At 46.9% G+C, this 19,287-nt stretch overlaps 1 protein-coding gene across 7 annotated transcripts in view; it reads right to left on the bottom strand.

Annotated features, from left to right (window-relative positions):
- Positions 1–5,741: 5,741 nt before the first annotated feature.
- IKZF3 (IKAROS family zinc finger 3) overlaps positions 5,742–19,287 on the bottom strand; it is a 132,494-nt gene continuing 118,948 nt past the window's right edge. For all 7 annotated transcript variants that reach the window (XM_077164510.1, XM_077164512.1, XM_077164515.1 and 4 more), the window contains one exon: positions 5,742–11,887. In XM_077164510.1, coding sequence (XP_077020625.1) covers positions 11,184–11,887 — 704 coding nt within the window. In that variant the 3' untranslated portion in view covers positions 5,742–11,183. The remainder of the gene's footprint in view (positions 11,888–19,287) is intronic.

The following is a 19,287-nucleotide window of genomic DNA, read 5'->3' as shown; positions in this document are numbered from 1 at the left end:
TACTAGACTAGGGCTAGCATGTCTGGCTACTCTCTCTGGCAGACTTCCAGGGGAGATTCCTAAGGCATGGTGGGACCTATAGTGGCCTGTATGGGGCCCTCCCCTGGAAAGCCCCTCCCTTTTCTGCAGCTCTGTCTCTGGCTTGTGGAGCTTGTCCTGAGGTGACCCTGAGAAGGTCCACCTCTGCAGCCAGCCCATGGGCCAGGCTTGGCAGCCCCGGCAACCACTTGTGATCAGGGTACCCACCAGCCCCAGCTAAACCTAGCTAGGGAGTCTGCTGCCAGGCCTGGCAGACAGAGGTGGGGAGAGAGGCCACATATCCACTCCAGCCTGGAACTTGCTGGGAATTTACCTTGAAGGACTTACTGCAGCCCAGGCAGTAAGAAGGAGAGTAGATTTTGCTTTTTTTAGTCACACGTGAGGAGGCATAGTCCAGTGTAATCTGCTGCCTGCCACTTGCGGTGCTTTCCAGAACAGTCCTCAGTACTCGCTGCTCCTGGAGCACTGAGCTGACCAGTGCCTGCTACATGAATGGCCACAGATGCCCAGGGCCTCTTGAGGTATAGGGGCCAGGGCTCCAGGCTGGAGCCAGACTTAAAGGGTCAGAATGAGTTGTCTGTTAATCATGCCCAAGAGTTTAGGTTGCACAAAAACAGAACCCAGTGTCTGCACACTGCTCAAGGCATCGGGCGGTTGATAAAGTCTTTCCATGTCAATCAGCTAACAGGAGTCTCTGGAAGGCAGGTATCACTCCAGGGGGAGGGGGAACTGAGGCTCAGAGATAGAGACATTTACCTATAGTCACAGGGACCAGTCTCAGCTCAGCTTGCAGGAGGTGGAACGTAGTCTTTCCCTGTCCTGTGTTCCCTCCTCCTCTCTTCTCAGTTTTGGTCACTATGAGGGACCTGGCCCCGGGGGGCCCTCTTAGAGGTGGTGGCTGGCTTGGCTTGAGTTGGATGCAGCTGGATATCTGTGATGATGACTATTGATTGCTACCTGGGAGGTTTTCAGGGATGGTGTAGACACCCTTGGTGAGTGGCTGAGATCTCTGGGCTTCTTGGAGAAGAGACAGAAGCTGAGAACTGAGAGTGTAGGGGACAGAAGGTCCTCAGAGCCAGCCTGCAGAGGGACCCAACTTTGAGGATGCGGATGGCTGCTGCCTCCAAAGAGATGCTCTGCAGAGGCCAGACAGCAGAAGCGACTGTCAAGGATAGCTCAGGGGCTGAGGAGTGGAGGTATGTGGGTTGGTGGCAGGGAGGCAGGGGCATTGTTGAGAAAGCAAGGGCTAGGGTCTCAGTTACGTCTTCTCTATATTAAACAATTGCTTTTGATTATAAAAATTATACATGCTTATTTAAGAACATGATCGAAATCAGACAAAAAGACATTGAAAATATGGGTAATTCCCCACAATCTCTCCATGCCGAGGAAGGTCTACGCACCAGAGGATTGGGGGACTCCCCAAGGTCCCTGTCACGCAGAAAAGCGGGTGCTGCCCCTAAATGGCCTGCAACGCAGAACTACCAACCTCCTGGGGCCAGTGTGGCTGGTGGCTCCTTGCTATCCCTAAGCCTGCAGAGCAGGGGTCCTGCCTGGCGTGTGGTGTGGCTGCAAGGTTGGCCTCCTTGTTTATTCAAGGAAAGGAATTGGACCTGAGGAATCAAAGGCATTGTTCTAGTGGGATCCACCTCTGGTGTACAGGCACACAAGTTCACCGCATCTGCCTGCCCAATGCCAGGGTCCTGAGTCACATCCTACAGCCTGTGGCAGAGGTGGGCCATTCTACTGAGCACCATCCCCATTTTCCAAGCCCAGGAACTCTTCCATCCCCGTCACCCGCCTCAGCCTACCGGGGCCGGCCCTCTTCCACTCATCAGCCCTGTGACAGAGGGTCCCCTCCTTCGGGTGCCCTCCTCCCCCAGCTGAGCAACCATGCCCCATACACCTAGGGGATGAGCTCTGGGGGAGAGGGACAGGTGAATAGGGCAGGACCCCAAGATCTGACAGGTGAGGCTGGAGTTGGAGTGAGGATGTACCCGGAGACCCACCCACGCAGCCGGTCCGCGCCGCTGCGGTTCTGCTACCCGACAACCTGCCTGCAACCCGGGCCTGACAGAGCAGCCTCTGGCGGTGGCCTGCTCCTCTAGCCTCTGCTGCGGGTGGGCCGGCCCGCTTCGCCAGGGGGCGCGCTTCCAGGCCTGGCGCTCGTCGAACCCGGTCCCGCGGAGGCCCGCGAAGCTGCGCCGTCGGTCCCGGGACCCGCGGGAGGAGGCCGGCGTGGCGCCGCGGCCACAGGCCCACGGGCACTGCGACGGGGCAAGTGGGTTGGTCATTGCTGTGCTCTGCTGGTCGGCGGGATGGGGCGGGGGCCTCCAGAGACGAGGCAGGCCTGAGCGCTGCATGGAAGTCTCACGGAGCATCTAACTGCGAGGGCCGGGCAGGGCCTGCGTGGGTTTGTGCCGGGGCCCGGAGGTGCTCCGGCTCCCAAAGGCCAGGCGTCGCGGCCTCCCCACGGCGCCCAAGGCTGCTCAGCCGCGCGCCTGCAGTGACACCCAGTGGCCGTGGCGGGAAGTGCCGGCGCTCGCTCGGCTCCAGGTCCCGAGGCCGGCCCCTCTCGAGGTTCCCACTAGTGGTTCCGAGCGGGCACCCCCGAGGAAAGAAGGTCGCGCTCTGCAGACTGCCCCGCGGGGCACTTCCCCTTCTCCTCCCCCGTTTCCTCCCCTGCAGGCGCCCGAGCGCCGGGAGATCCTGCCAGGCTGCAGTGCCCGGAAGGGCGGGGCGGGGCGGAGCGGCGGCGCTGGGCTGTGACCCCCGACCGGTTTCACTTCTGGCTCCCGACGCCGGGTGTGCTGGGAGGGGACAGCGGGGAGGGAGGGGACACGTGGGCACGCCGGGCTCGCGCGCCCGGGTGCAGGGATGGCTTTTTACTCCCGGGGTGTCACGCGACCCACTTTCCACACACTTCTTTCCCCCCCAGTTCCACTGCGCCGTCCCCCGGAGCTGTGGCTCTCCCCGGCAGCCGCCGCCCCCGCCGGGCCTGCCGACCCCCGGAGAGGCCCCGAGCGGCGTGGGCGGCAGGAGGAGCGAGCTGTGAAGCCGCAGGCGGGGGGTTAGGCCGCGGCTGCTGAGACGCCGAGCTGTTTCTCAGAAGTGCAGCTGCCCCTCCCGTCACACCCCCCTCAACTCCCACCTCACGCCGCACCCCTCCACCACCCGCCTCGCCGGGGCCCCTGCCTTCCGCACCCTGGCACCCTAACCCGGGAATCTGGTGTCTGGGTCCTCGCTTCTCGCAGAATTGAGCAGACCCTGCCTCAGCTTCAGACCCAGCCTCAACCCCGGTATTCAGAGGCGCCCCCAACCCCGCCGGTGAGGGACAGGAGCCTGACATCTCCTACTCCTCTCCTCCCCTCTTGTGGGCCACGGTTGCAGTTTCATCTTCTTGGCAAGATGGAATGGTTCTTTAAAAATGACCTCTTGAGGAAATCATAGCCCACCATCACCCTGTCTCCAGGGTCCCCTCCCCACAATGCCGGAGTTTGGTGGGAAGAAGAGGGAACAGAACCTCCGTGCCCTACGGGCTTAGAGGAAAGGTCTGAAACGTGGCTGGAGCAGTGGTGTCCCCGTCTGACTTAGAGTTCCAGCTGAAAGGAACTTCCGAGATCCTTGACTTCTGGGGAAAATCCAGGTCTAGGGAGAGAAAGTAATGTGTCCAGGCGGGAGTTGGAGTCCAAATACTCCCCTGGATCTGCACCAGGCTGCCTGTCACTTATTCAGAAATCAGAGCTTTGCTGGATTCACTGGCTCTGCCTCATTCCTCCCAACACTGGGGGATGGGATCGGGGCTGGGGCTGGGGGGTGGGGGGCGGGGAGAGGTCCCCAGGAGCCCACGGAGGGAGCAGTTCAGGTCTGTGCCTAAGAGGGAGGAAGAGGAGTGCTGAGAATGTAATTCCAGTGGGGGTGGGATGGGGATTGAGCTGGTGGAAGGACAGACTTGAGGGAGGAGGTGACACCTGCCCCCCTCATTCCCATCCACGAGCCGCCCCCAGGGCTGCGGTTTATTTGACTAGGCGGCCCAGGGGGCTAAGGGGGAAGGCGAGGTGATGGGAAAAGGCTGTTCTGGGGCTTCCTGCCCCCTCACTCTTGGAGAAGGGGGGCAGTTTACATCACCCACAGGCCTCTAACCTCCATTCTTTCCACTGTCTTGCTCTTTCCTTGGGTATGTGTGTTATTCTGGGGGAAGGTCTGTTATTTTGGGGGAAGGGAGGCAGCTGCTTACTTCACAGGTCAAGATGGAGTTAAAAACAAAACCGCAGCAAATGCAACACCCGTGTCCTTCAGGGACTTTCCATGACACCTTCCCTCCCCCCTCTCCCCAAGCCAGGGAGCACCTCCCCAGAGGGCCTCCCCAGCCCAGGTGCAGTGGCTTTTGGCTTTTATGCAAATAACTGTCTGACCCGGGAGTGTGTCCTCCACCACCCCTCAGGCCGGCACTCTCAGCCCCCTGAGGCCTCTAACTCCACTATTCCCCAGACTCTGGATTCTAGGGGATGGGAGAAGAGAGAAGGGAGATAGGTTTCCCTCCTGCCTGTCCTCGAGTGACAGTTGCCTGCAGGTGGAGGCCTAGGCACCCCAGCCTGTGGGGATGGCCTGGTGTGTTAAATGATGGGGGAGGGGGAAAAGGAGGGTGCAGGTGTGGGGTGACCTCCGCTGTCAGGCCTGCCACATTTAAAGCATCACACTAGTTCTCCAGAGTCAGGAAAGGAAACTGCTCTTCATTCAGCCCCAACCCCAGCACAAACCAGCCACCAGGGCTCTCCCCACTGCTTATTGGCAAAGGGGATCAGTGTTGCCCTGTCTCCCTGTTTGCTCCCTGAGCTGTTTTTGCTGTGGGAAGGGAGTGGAGATAGGGACAGCCCCATACCACTCCATCAAAGTCTAAGAATCAGCTACTGAGAGGCAGCTCTGGATGCGTTTAATGTTAAAATACAAAGGCAGAAAGCTGTGGCGTTCCTCTCCCCTGCCCTTTGTGTCCAGACTGGCGAACCTGCTGGAGATCATCAAACAGTCCTGGTGGCACTGGAGGGAGGGAGATGGATCTGAATGTAGAGCCAGTAAAGGCAGCCACCAGCGTGGCCCTGCATTTGCTAATCCTTGTTCAGAAATGTTGTCCACCGAAAAGGAAAGGGAACGTACTTTGGATGAGGCTGAGTAGGTCAGGGCACCTTCTTTCTAACATTTACTAAAAAAGAACACAAGATACCAAGACAGTGAGAAAGCTGCCCAATCCCAATGCCATTCTCATGGAAGTGTTCCCTTCTAGCACCCAAGGCTTGGGCCTCTAAGGGTCTAAAAACAGTATGTAACTGTGTCTGAGGTCCCAAATGTGGATGTTTATGAGACTCCAGAGATGAAAAAGTCAGGATGTACTTGTCATTCCAGAAGAATCCTACTGGGAGGGAAGGAGAAACAGTGGCTTTAGGTAGGGAGACACTGCTCAATGCATTTTTTGCCGCTAAGTCCCGGTCCCCAATCTCAGGGCCCCTTAGGAGACTAGGCACCAGTGGAACCACAACCCCTCTCTAAGGGGGTAGGGGTTCAGCAGCAGAATACCAGTGGCAGGCTCAGGAGGTGTCAGGAGAGATGTCTTATTTAAGAGGTAATTCCGTTTTTCTTCACTTTTGGACTTTACAAAATAGCAGAGCAGCAACTACAAATGATAGGCATTGCACAGTGACTGATTTTAAACACACCAGTATTTTTTTATTTTTCAGTATAAAAATCAAACAAGATAAACCTTGAAAACTATCAGCGGGGTTGTTATTGACACGAGGATGCATTTATTATGGTTCTGGCAAGGGTTATTAGCATTGGTACATTTCAGAAGCTGGTTTTCTTTAAACAGTTTTTACAGAGAAGCAAGGTACCTTACAGTGGTCCAAATGATTGGACTTTGGGTAAAATTCCAGAGGTGTCATGAGAGAAAGTCATAACTGGGTTTCTGAGAAAGTCAGACGGGTGGAAGGGCACCGTGAGCACAGGCCGTGTCCAACTGCCCTGGTGGGAAGGCTGCCCTGAGCCCCAAACCACGTTCTGTTCTCAGTGCTTTGCCCATCATCCGCAGACACGGGTCATCCATACACCACATGCGTGGTGGGTTTGGCAACCAGAAATTTAAGATAAGCTATGGTTTTTCCAGCAGCCAAAATGATCCCTCACCAAAGCTCACAGACTGAGAAACTGAGCATGCAAAACCACAGTCTGGGTGAAGGGATGTCTGCTTTTTAAATGACCTGCTAGTTCTTTGCAACCCACAGTAATTTTGTTCCTGTGAACCCACAGAAGCAGGCCCACTGAAAAGGGCCTTGTCTGCTAACTTGGAAAAGTCCTTGTATAAATGAGTCATTGGAAATGGGATCAGTCATTTTTAAGAAATGGCTGCCCATTTTCCTAACGTGCTAAAATGTCTGTTTTCAGTCTTTCAGGAGAGGAAGAAGCAAAGGTGTACTTCTACATTCAGAACGTGATGTGGGCCCACAGATGTGTCGTAAAGGCCTGGGAGAAGGTGGCTGGCCTGGTGGAGCTGCTCTCCAGGCTCTCTGGAGTGGAGGTGGTGGAAAGATGGACAGTAAAGACCATCTGAGGAAACTCCAACTTGTTTGGGGAACTAAGATGGTGAGGGCGCAAAGCTATTCTGCTTCACTGGGTGCAGCGCCACGGCGTTTCTGTTAACACAAACTGGTCTCAAGGTTCAGCATATTTTACACATTAAAACAATATGAAGGAAAGTGTGTGTTAGCGACTCATGGAGGCAAGTAAATTACAATTATAGTCCTAGTGTGGTCTTTGAATGCTTTTCATGAATTCAAATCCAGACAGAGCACAGAGTGTAAAATCAGCAACCATCCAGTATAGTTTCCAACCCACAAAGCAACATTATTCCATACACAAAATTACATAAAACCTCATAACACACTTAGGAGGTAGGTATTGTTATGGCCTTACATTTTTTAGTCAGAACATTAACACTTCAACTTCAAATAATGACTCAATCAATAACAAATGTATAAGGCAGTCCACTAGCATAACACTCAGAGGAAACTTGTAGCCAAATGCTTCAAAGTGCAAAAACCTGTTTATCGTATTCTTGGCACGGTGGTGCACAGACTGTATACCGCTTGGTAAGTTAGAGGTACAGTCTTGTGTCACTGCAGAGCTCATACAAGTTTAAAGCACAGACTTCTTTTCTGAGCTCACAGTCCTTAGAGCCAGCAGCCCCAACCCCGGGCTGCCTAATCAGTGTCAGAGCCACACTCCCCTTCAGCCTCGAGAACAGTCCTCTTCCTAGGGTGACCCAGGTCTAACCTAGCTTTCAGGTCAAAACTGTTCTCTTCACAGGCACTTAAATTCTGAACTCTGCCCATAGAAATTCTCTGAACACTCTGAGTGCCCAAAACAGCTTGTAATTCTTTTAAAAATAAGAGGTATCACTGTATATCTCTTATCTTTCTCTGCTGCTGATGCTATTTTTTAGGACAAGATTTTAAAAGCTCCCCTGTCTTTTCTCTTCTTGAGCTCACAAGCTCTGAGTCTTTGAGTCCTCAGAGATGTTCAAGTTTTTTTTCACAAATCTTGAGGGGCCTGGAGTTTCCAAGCCTCCCTTGTCTTGTGGGCTACACTTTTAAGTTAGAACTTTAAAGAAATATTTCCATTACAGTCCTTTCCCCCTGCCCTGGGGTGTATAGAGAACACTCTTCTTTTTCCCTGAGAATAGTCTAAACCTCATGTTAGCTGGCAGGGGGCAGGGTGGGGGGAGAGGAGAAGGAGAACAAGGATAGTATTTCAGATGCTATTTGGAAAACCTTTATGTTGATGTGGGGTTTGTTAATAACACAGTGTTTCAACTGAGTTAAAATTTTGTGCTTTTAAATATTTTTCTTTGCAAAATAAATCTGAGGTCATTTTATGTCTGAGCCATGTGCCTATGGGCCTAGCAAAATGTGAAGCACTGCACTTGAAAGGTGAGAGATTTTGTCACTTATAATATCAGAAGCTAATTTATTAACAGCTCAGAAAGGGTAACAAAACACCAGGTTTTCTAGCTTATCTATATGAAGGCAAAATAGCTTTCTGGGAGAGTGACTTAAGGAATCTAAAGACTGGTTGATTTATTAATATCTTTTTTTCTTTTTCCCTCTTTTACTGGTTGTGGTGGTGGGGTAATAAGGAAGATGACTTCTCTTTAGTTTTCTGCCAATAGGAAGTACCTATGCAACACTTCGAATAGAGAGACGGAACAGTTGGAGAGCCAGCTCTCTTCATTTTCCACCCTCACCCCAAATCTGTCACCTTGGTTGTAGGGAACATTTCCTGGGTTTGCGGGCTCCTCAGACAGCCACCTCCTGGGTATGTGGTGGGAGGCCTGCCTACAAGAAGCGTGGTGAGAAAGGAGGGGAGAGAAGACACATAAGACTCTGGATGAGAAAGTTAATGAGCTGCCTGAAGCTGCTACAAGGACTTCACTGCCCAATAGGGGCAGATGCTCACCAGGAACCTTGCTTCTCTCTAGGCATCTTGTTAAGATTCTCCACACCCTGTTTCCCAACTGCCAGCCAGGGGGGCGTTAATAGGTATAAGGAGTGAATGCATAAGCAAGTGGTTACCTGGGTGACAGGAACCACTGAACACCACCAGGGTTCAACTCCAAGACTTGAGAACGTGGAGTTTACATATATAATTATTTTTTCAGGAACTGATATGCCCCACTCTCAACTCAGAATGCTAGTGAAAGTACAGCCTTTGTGAGTGGTTGCCCCACTGAGAAAACTGACCTCGGAGGAGTGGAAATCATTCAGCAAACTGTCAGGGAAAAAAAAGGATTATGTTTACAAAAAGAGTCCCCCAGTTGGTGGAATGAGCCTGAGTTTTCTCATCTTGAGATGCAAAACTTGATCTATTCAGCAAATGTTGTCCCATTAATCTGGTAGAAATGCTCCCTTTCCCTAGCTTTTTCTCCTACTAATCCCTGCTTCCAAATTCTTTTTCTTTTGTCCCCCTTAAGAGTCAACAGGGTGTGTGATATTTCAAGAATATAATAAACTCTTCTTTTAAAATGGGTTTAAGCAATCTGGCATAGCTTGAAGTCTAGTACTTCAGAAACACAGTGATGTACTGAAGACTACACACCAAAATGCATCTAGTCCTGTAGCTGCAATCACAAACATGTTGGGACTGTCGCCATGGAGTGTCATAAAACCCTTTTTTCCTGAGACAGACGCCATGCTACGGAGTAGGATAAGGATTTGTACAGTCTAGGGTGGAACATTTAATTACTGGCAGCATATAAATGAGTTGAGTTTGAGCCTAATGCATAAGCCCTTTAGAAATATCAAGGCAGATACATAAACGCTAATCTACTAGGAATTTGGGATTCTTGGCTCTGGTAGAAATGTTCACAAAGCTAACTCTAATTTGTAAATAGGCTCCATGAAATTGTCCCTGGAAGCAGAAGTTATTTTCCCTAACACAGATTTTTAAAAAGAAAAAAGAAAAGGCTTTGGCAGGCAGCTGCAGGTACCGATCTGTATGTCCCCCTTTGGGGCAAGATCAAAATGCCTTCCTGTGTTTTGTTCTTCCCACCACCTCTTCACATTCACCACTCAGTGGTTAAAGGAAAAACTTAATGCACTACCATTTCACACCAAAGAAATATGGAACATATTATCATATATGTACTCTTCTGCTTAATACACATAAATTAAAAGGTTCAAAAAAATAAGTTGTGGTTACTGCATAATCACATAAATTTAAAGCTGGAAGGGACCTGAGAGATCAACTAAATCCAACTCTTATTTTATGGTTGAGGAAACTTAATTTTAAGAGTTAAGTGATTTGCCTAAAGTCACATAGCTAACTAGTGGCAAATATGGAATTAGGAAGCAGATTTTGTGACCCTGCTCTAGTGCTAATGTTATAATTATCAAAGGGCACCTCTGTGACAGTATGTACCTTATTATTAGTGATAAACACGACTGATACTTCTGCAGAACCAAGATAAGATGTCACGAATCTTCTTGGAGTACAATGGCTCTACTTTAAATGGGGAAAAAACTGCCTGATCAAGAAGAATCTATCAGCAGAGGTTCTCCCCTCCTCACCCCAACACAAAGCTCAGCTCTAATTTGGACGACACTCATGTCATCTATCTATTCCTCTCCTCTGGGGAGAGGGGAGACTAAATCACACTGCATTCTTCAGTATTTTTTTTTCAAAAAAATTGTTGGCAAGTTTACTTTGGCTCTGCATACCAATACCCCACGAGGGAGACCAAGAACTCCTAAGTAGTTAGTAACTCCTGTTGATGCTGTTAAACTGGTTTCCCTCACACACCCTGTTGGTCAAAGGAAATGGGTGCTTTTGTCCACAGTGGATGACTTTTTGGATTTTCAATGATGCTCTGTACCACTGGCTCTTCTGGTACAGAATTTCTCTGTTAGATGATTGGTTTAATTTGAAGCATCTTTTAACTGGAGATGGGAGGATAAAGGGTGGAAGCAGAAGTATCATCAGTTGACTGCATTTTCTTTGCCTGAGCCATAGAGAGGGAATAGATCTAATGCTCAGAGAATGGGGTCTTCGGGTACTAGTAACAGATACTTATTTTAGGGTTGTTCTTTTCTTTACTCTGAGATTGTAATTTGGGATAAGGAGAGTATATCCTAAACCTTCACCTTTGTGTTGAATGCAGAAGGGGAAGGCTTCCCAGCAAGGTCAGCTGGTCAGTTCTTCCTTTCCGTGGACTGGACATATGACCAAAGGCTTTCCCACATACTGCTCATGTGTCTCAGAAAGATCTCATGCAGCACAGCTTGGAGACTGTCCCGATTGGCAACAAACTTCAACTGATGCCCATTCTATTGCTGCAAAAGATAATGACCAAACACTTCATTGGCTTTAAAATATTATAAAATTCAAGTCCCTGATGAAAAAAATTTTTATGAAAGTAATAACATGATAGATCTGCAAACAATTCTCTGGCTGCCCGTGTGAACATGACCCTTTGGGACTGAAAATGGTGTGGAAAGGAGTTTGGAACTGAGTTTATTTTAAGAGTAATTTTTTAGGTGGGGACATCCATTGTTGAAAGTGAAGTTGTATCTTTAGGGGCAATCTCTGGGACCGGACGGTCACTTCAGCATGGCTCTGTGTTCTCCCCTGGCTATGTGAGATGAGAATTCATACCGATCATGGCTCCGATACCCACACATGTTACACTCAAAAGGGTCACGAAAGCCGTGGCAACCCATGTGAATAGTGAACATCACATAATCCAGGAAGAGGACACGACAGTGGTCACACCGAAACACATCCATCACCTCCCCTTCTTTGTTGATCACTTTGATGGAGTCTCTTGGGCAGATGGGTGGGGGTTTGAGGAGTTCATAAGCACGGGGAACCTCCTTCAAGAGAGGCATCCCGTTGCGGGCCCGAGGAGGGATCATGTGATTTTGCTGGTAGATGTGATTTTGTCGTTCCTCGTGGTTGCTGTCAGTGTCCGTGGAGTCGTGGCCACTGTTGTTGGGGGAGAGGCCTCTTTCAGAAGGTAGGCTCTTCTCGGGCAGGTGGATGTTCTTCTTTTCCAGGTCCTGGAGGGCACCGTTCGGCATTTCAGCCCGGGTGAGGGCCATGGGATACATGCTGCTGATCACTGGGACCATTTCTGAAGTGGGAGCAGGCGGTGTCTGGACTAAGGGGCGCAGGGCCTCGGCGCCGAGATAGCTGATGGCATTATTGATGGCTTGGTCCATCATTCGGGTCTGTATCATCTCACTCTCCTTCTCATACATATAGCTGGAATTATAATTGATGTCAAAGCAGTGGCGCTTCTCCCCTACAATACGTGAAAGAAAGCGTTACAAAGGACACACACCGAGGCAGAAAGTCTTAAAGCTGTTTTCCAGAATTCCTTAAAAGAGAGCGAGGACATATTGTCTGTTCAAGAACACCCAGCCCAAGACAATGGTTCAAAACAGTGCCGAAGTCTCAGGAGACGCTGGTTGGCAGCAACATATTTGGGCAAGCGAAAGGGAAAGGGGAGGCAAAAGGGAGGATCAGAGATGCCATTAGGTTGTGCCTGCCACCCACATCAGAGGGGAATCCTAAAGAATAGAGAAAAAAAGAAGCCAGGAAACATTAGGACAGAGTTCCGAAGGGTAAGGGAGCCACCGCTACATCCAGGAGCATGGATGTCTCTGTACTCTTATTGCTGGTGACTTCCTAAAGCACAGTCAACTCCCAACCTCTTGTTTTGTTTGTTATTTTCTGCTTGTAAAAAGCCAGGGGGTCAGAAATGATGCAAAGCGTAAGGATGCTCAGTGGCTGGCCTCAGCTGCTTTTTGAGTAGTTACAGAGGTAGATAAGGCAGCCTCCTAAACTCCAACTTATAACTTCTACCACATACCAGTCACCAAACTGCCTACAATTTAAGTAAAAGAGCTTCATATGTAGAAATTTTTAGAAAAGGTTTCTTGATGAGACACCATGATCTCTCATCATGAAGTTACTTTTCTCCTGCTTGAAAAATATCATTAATACAAGTGTGATCATATAAACATGAGAGAGGCCACTAGGACCTATCTCATACTTAACTAAAAAAATCTATTTGTGGTCACCTTCTCCTACATGTCATGTCAAACTGCTGAGAAATTTTGAAAAAGAGTCTAGCTACCTTCAGGACGTGTGGGTGTTGTGTGTTAGAAAACAGGCTCTCTGGCCACAGGCAAGGCAGAGAGAGACAGGGTCTGCAGCGATGGCAGATGTGCTCTGTGGTCAGGGGCCAGAGGAGGAAAGAGAAGGTGTGGAAGATGCCTCGAGTGTTGGAAGTAAGGCCAAGGTCATTGCCGAGGCTTTTCATTCTGTTGACCTTGGACTCTGGAGAGATTTGATGAATCTTATCCTTCTCTTCTGCAAATTTCCTAGGCATGTTGTTGTTCTAAAACTTGTCACTGCTATGCAGTAAAGAGTTCATTATGGAAAATAAAAATAAATACAAGGAAGCAAAAAGATGGGATGAACGATTTTCTGTTCTTGAGGTTTCTCCAACTTAGTGGGAGAGAAATGAGGCCCGTGTACATGGAACCAGAGAAATCTTATGTTACAAGTTATAAAAGGGGGTGCTTTGCTATATGAAAGCCTTTGATTTTATTCTAAATGCCACGTTTGTAGTATTTAAACAGGGGAGGAACATGTCTTCTGTTAAAGGAATACCATGGAACATACAGGCAGGGACAAGATGATTTGGTACACATTGTATATTTAAGCATTGGGGGAATGCAAAAACTTCAGGAGTAGTTGGGGAAGGAAAAGAATTCTTGGAAAACCTAATTTTGAGACAGATCTTGATGAACTGGTAGTATTTAGATTTTCAAAAAAGGGAGAAGAGGGCAGGCTAACTGAGGAAGGGGAGTGGATAAAGGTAGAAAGGTAGGAATACAGAGGACATGGGCAAGGAATAGTTAAGAGAGAGTCTGATTCAAGCTATATTAAAAAGTGTGAAATAGGCTATTTCTCAAATTTTACTTATTCCTTCACATTCTGCAATATCCATGCAGCAGGGTAGCGTGCAGGCTGAGAGCACAAGTCTTGAGTCAGATGGACTGGATTTGATGCTGGCTCTGTCAGTTACTAACCGTGTGCCTGTGGACAAGTTATTTAACCTTCCCATGTCCTTGGGTAAAAATGGAAATAATAATCATCTCTACCTCATGGGGTCATTGGAAAGAACTCAGAACAGTGCTTGCATTTGGAAAGCACTTGGTAAATGTTAGAGTTTTTATATTTGAATCAGCTTACTTTTTTTTCTAAAATAAATTTTTTTTAAGGAAACTTTATACCACTAACATAAATGGAAAATCAGAATCACCATGATAGAAGAAAAGTGAAAAATTAAGACAATAAAAAAGAGCAATTTATTAGATTCTGTACAGATACCACTGCAAGTAGAGAACTTTGAGACGAAAATCTCTCTTTTTCTGTTAAAAACCAAGACTGGCAAGTGTGAGATAAGCGTTCGAGACAGCTAGCATCAAATTAAGTCTAAATCTTCCTTCTTGGTATAATCAGGAAGATGCAAAGAGAACTAAAAGGAAAAAAAAACTTATCATGCTAATCAAGGTTTTTAAAGGCCCTGACTGGGTGCCTCCTGGCAGTCTGCACCACACACTTCGGGCAACACCGAAGAAAGATAACACATGGTGGGGCCAAACGATGGGCATTCGGGCTGACCAACACGACATTTGGATTTGAACAAACAGCAGGTCACTATGTGCCCTTGAGTGAGGGAGGCTTATGGTCAAAATGTTATTTTCAGGATACTAATGTAAAAGCAATGTTTTTGTAAAGTGGACCAGAACAGTGCAGAACTGGAGCCAGAAAGAACAACTCAAGAGATCTAATCAGACAGATCTGTCCTGTATTCACACTACTTTAAAGCCAAGGTGATAGTTTCTAGACAAAATACGTCAAAGAAAAGTATGAAAAGAAAATTCCCTGCCTTGGTAACTCGATAATAAGCAACAGAAAAGGAGACCTTTGCCAAAGGCATCAATGGTTCTTATTTTCAACTTCCAGCTTGGTTCTGTCTCAGATCAGGGCCTTCTGGGAGAAAGATACTAAGAATACGAAAGTCAGCTAACATCACAAACCTTTCCTCCCCTAAAAGTGACAAAGAAATGATGAACTGTTTTTTTTTAAACTTTTCAAGGTTGATGATGATATTGCAATGGGGCCAGTTCACCTGAACTCCCCAAATACCAAGGGTCCTTGGGAATCTTTTTACCTTTTCACCTTCTGTGAAGGATTTCGGGGTGGGGCAAGCACATCACACACACTGCTTTTATCCTTTCTCCCAATATCTTGCTTTACTTTCTAGGCCTACGATTTCACCATCTATACCGTCTGCAACATATGTCAGAAAACAGCTGAGTGCTAACGTTGTAAGGGGAAAAGCATTAAGAGGAAAATAAACCCCAGGATGAGTGGAAATAGGTGACTGAGTGCTGTGGTTAGCGCACACCATTGTTCATTGTTAAGAAGATGGGAGTACCTCAGACCTTCACGTGCAGGCGACCTGCAATCATCAGATCCCCTCATCTCCGTTACGGTAACTTGAACCTTGCAGATGATTATCAGTCACCTGTAGACACGATGACTCAATGTGTATGAAACTCAGCAGGGGTAAGCTACAGTAATTGAAAAGCCAAGAACTCACGTTTCTTTAGTGACACACTCATAAAAAAGGTTAGTCAAACCACAAGAGTGTAACTGCTTCCAAACCCACACGGAGCCTCTGGTCCAGCTTCTAGTCAGAATCGTATCACACCTTTGAATGATTCATGATACCAGCTTCAGGCTGAATTAGAGGTTTCCGTCCAATGAAGATTCAGACGGCAACAGCAAGTCCCAAGTTTAGAAACCAAGGGCATCTGGTTAGGCATTCCCTACCTGTGTTTCTTTTTAAAGGTTGTCAATCCCTATGATCTAGGTTTTGGCAATTCTAAACCGAACAACCACCTGACCTGAATTGCTGCCACTTGCTGGTGAGGATGTATGGTTGTTGGCTTCTAACTGCCAAACTGGATGTTCTTGAATCATATACTAGAGATAAAACAGACCTTAACCAAGCACATGGATTCAGGCCTCTGCCTTCAGGGTCGTCAAGGGACAAAATCCACCATGCTAATCTGTTCACTTCTGGTCCTTGACCTTCACAGTATCTAGCATTGTGCCTTATATATAGTAATACAGTAATAAGAGCTACTATTTTCTGAGCTTCTACCACATGCCCAGTGCTGTCCTAGGTACTTTATATATTATCTCATTTTTACCTTCACATCAGCTCTAAAAGGTGTGAATTATCATCTCTTAATCAGATGAAAAATCTAAGGTATAAACAAGTTGGTCAACTTTCCAAGTCACCATGCTGGAAAATAGAAAACCAGGATGCAATCCAAGAACCCATATTTCTCAGGAAACGTGTGAGCGTTCACTGCCTTTCCCTGTTGCTCCCTTGTCCAGAGCTGCAGTCTCCCCACTGGCAGTGACTTCAGATTCTCTGCTGGGTGATTCACACGCACAATGGAGAGACTTCATGGCAACAACTGTGCTTCGGGCCGTGTTCAAGAAATATATATGAGGCGCAGAGCTGTTGTGATGTCTATAAAGTGCTTAATAGAGAGTCTGGTACACATGAGCACTCAAATGATAGGTCTGTTATTATTGTTGTTATTTATTATATGTATAGCACCATGTCTCCATATTAGTTGCTCTAAGGAATACAAACAAAAGCTTGCAACCCAATAGGAAAGATGCAGCATTTATACAATTTCATTACAAATCAGCATCCTTCAGTGCAACATGATAGAACAAAGTATGCAATAGCCAAGAGAAGGGAGGGAGAAAAACATGGGCCACTTCTGAAATATGCTATATATAACATGGGACAAATGCTAATTTACCTTTTTCTTTTAAGCCTCCTTGTAATCTGAGGTTATGGTGGTAGGGACAAATACATAACAAAAAGCAAACTATTGAACTTGCCAGAAGTTCAGGGGGAGAGCACAAAATTGAAACGGAGGGGTATGGGAATGTGGACAAAATGAATTGAAGTGACTTTTTACAGGCAGATGTGAGGGAGGGTATTCCAGACAGAGACACAGAAAGAATGATTACACAGAAGTCGAAAGGTTTTCAGTGATGAGTAGTTAGTTCATTGTGGCTGAAACAAAGGATTAGTTGGCTGAAATGATAAAATTAGAAAAGATAAGTTGGAGATTGTGGAAGGTTCAGAAAGGCTGACTGAGTGGTTTGGATTTTTTTTTCCAGTGGGGAACCACTGAAAGGTTTTTGAAGCAGGCAAAATGAGTAGATTTTTATAAAAATAACATGATTCTGGTATTATAGTCACCACGATGGGGTAATACAAAGTATTCAGGTTTTCTGTAAGTGTTTAAGTTTCTTCAAGTCACTTAAGTGCTTCTGCAGCTAGTTGCTACTTTCATAGAAGTGCCTACATGTACTATCCTTTACTCTTACTGCAAGCACGTATGTGCAATAATAAAAGGCAGGGTAAATAGAGTAAATGGAATATCTGATTGTTAGGGCCCTGCTCTCAATCTACACGAGTTAAAATCACTAACACTTCTTCCAAAGGGAGGAAAACAGAGGGAGCCACTGAACAGAGGCAGGAAGGAAGAAAGAGACCAGAGAGGAATGTAGCAACATAGGTGAAGAAACTGAGCTGGAGACCACATGTGGCGCTGCAGAGGCCTTTGCCCTCTGAGAGACATCATGAAGTGCTATTTGGATGTCATTTGTCCTGATGGAGTCACCAACGGATGTCAGTGCTTTTCACAAAGAAACACACTCTTGAGGGAGAACTGCGCCTTTCCTCAGGGGACTTTTCTTCTACCTGCTTTCAATGAGCTGGCTCCGCTCCGTCCAAAGCGTGTCCCTCCTGAGTGCACTGCTCTGGATGACCTGGAGAGAGAGGCCCTGCCCAGCAGCGTGTTGTAGACCTGGGCTGGCCTGGTCCTGACACATGCCAGCTGTGTCCCTTCATCCCTCTGGTCCCCCTTCCCTCCCTGGCAGAAGACTTCGTTAGGTGGTTTCATTCGAGCTCTAGAATGCCATGACTGTAATGCTTTTGTTCTTAAGGGATGTCGGACCTTCGGGAAGGGGTGGGAGAAAACACTTTTTGCTCTTAGAAACAGGTATTAAAACTGCTTCCTGTCGCTCTGTTAACCAAAGCAGATAATTTCTCATTAGTACTCACAGGGAGAACTGATGTGTTTGCTGAAGTGTCAAAACCTCACGAGCATGTTTATCATGGGTAAGTGAGATCTTTTTTTTTTTTTTTTAATGCTCTTTTCAACATGAAACTTTCTTTAATGAAGTAATACGTACAATTAAAAAAATAAGGGAATGCTATAGTAACCGCTTTGGTCTGAAAAAACACATCTGATTTTGGGGAAAGCATGAAAAGCAGGAAGAAGAAATATGCAGAAACATAGTCATCTTTCTCCTTCTTCCAGGAGAGAAATCTGGTCTCCATTTTGAGCCAAGTATTTGAAGATTAGTTAGAAGTACAGTCAAACACGTTTATAGCAGGAGAACAAGATTCAGAGAAAGGAAAACCCCTGAAAGGGCTAAGATGCCAAAAATAAGTTCTTCTTGTCCTTTTAAAGGAACAGTTAAGAATTGATTTGGATGATGTAGAGATGCTGATTTCTGATGGACATTGTCCATTTATTTCCTAATTTATGGAAAGTGATAGGAAATTTCTTGTATAATTAGACAGAAATGGTTTTCTTTTTCTCCTACTTGGGCAACTCAATTTTATTCTTACTTTTTCATAGAGGCATGCTTTTGTGGTTCTAAATGTATGCAGACTTAATCCGACCTGACTTTTTACCCCAGTTCATCTGTAACAGATGAAAAATGCTTCCTACTGGTACTTACCTCAAAGTTACAAGCTGACCTGATGGTATAAATTCACCTTTGTCCTCACAGTTCAAGAGGTCGGGGAGGCAAGTTTGATCTGGGTGCTGCGCAGCTGTCAGCAAGGATCAAGGGAGTGACTCATTCTTCCTTTACCCCTTACCCATTGCCACTTCCCTGGCAGCTCTCAGAGAAAATGTAGGAGAGCGACAAGAGGAGAAGAGAGGAGGAGGGGGACAGTAGAGAGGACAGAGGGAAGGAAAACAGCCCCTAATCTTTTTTATTTTTGTCCCATAAACTACACAATGTCACAGATAACTTTCCCTCCTTTTCCCATTGACATTACTGTTTTCTATCACAAAGGCTGATTCTGCTAAATGATTCCAGGGGTTTCCTTCATTAAAAAAAAAATCCCTCTAAAACAAAGGTACAGGATATAAGTTAATATTAGAAGACTAGAACAAGTTCAAACAAGAATACCACGTACCTGACAAGAGCTTTATAACCATCTGTGTGATGGAAAAATGAAAGAGGGAAGGAGCAAGTAGGACTAGCCTGAGTAAAATACACGAATGTTGAGCTAACACAACTGTTTTGTCTGCTCATATTTAATGTCATCTTCTTCTTCAAAAAATAAACTCAGAACATTTAATGTGCTTTATATAAATACCACATCTGCGCAAGCTTGAGCAAAAAGTTAACAGAAGTTACACCTATGGCAGCCATAATTGCTGCCTTGGATTTCTTTTCTAATTCATCTCACAGACTTGCACAATGTCAGAGCGGGGAGGGACC

Source organism: Tamandua tetradactyla, chromosome 6 (assembly GCF_023851605.1).
Source record: "Tamandua tetradactyla isolate mTamTet1 chromosome 6, mTamTet1.pri, whole genome shotgun sequence".
NCBI classification, from domain to species: domain Eukaryota; kingdom Metazoa; phylum Chordata; class Mammalia; order Pilosa; family Myrmecophagidae; genus Tamandua; species Tamandua tetradactyla.
Note: the sequence above shows the minus strand (reverse complement) of the source record. Positions and strands in the feature narration are given on the sequence as shown.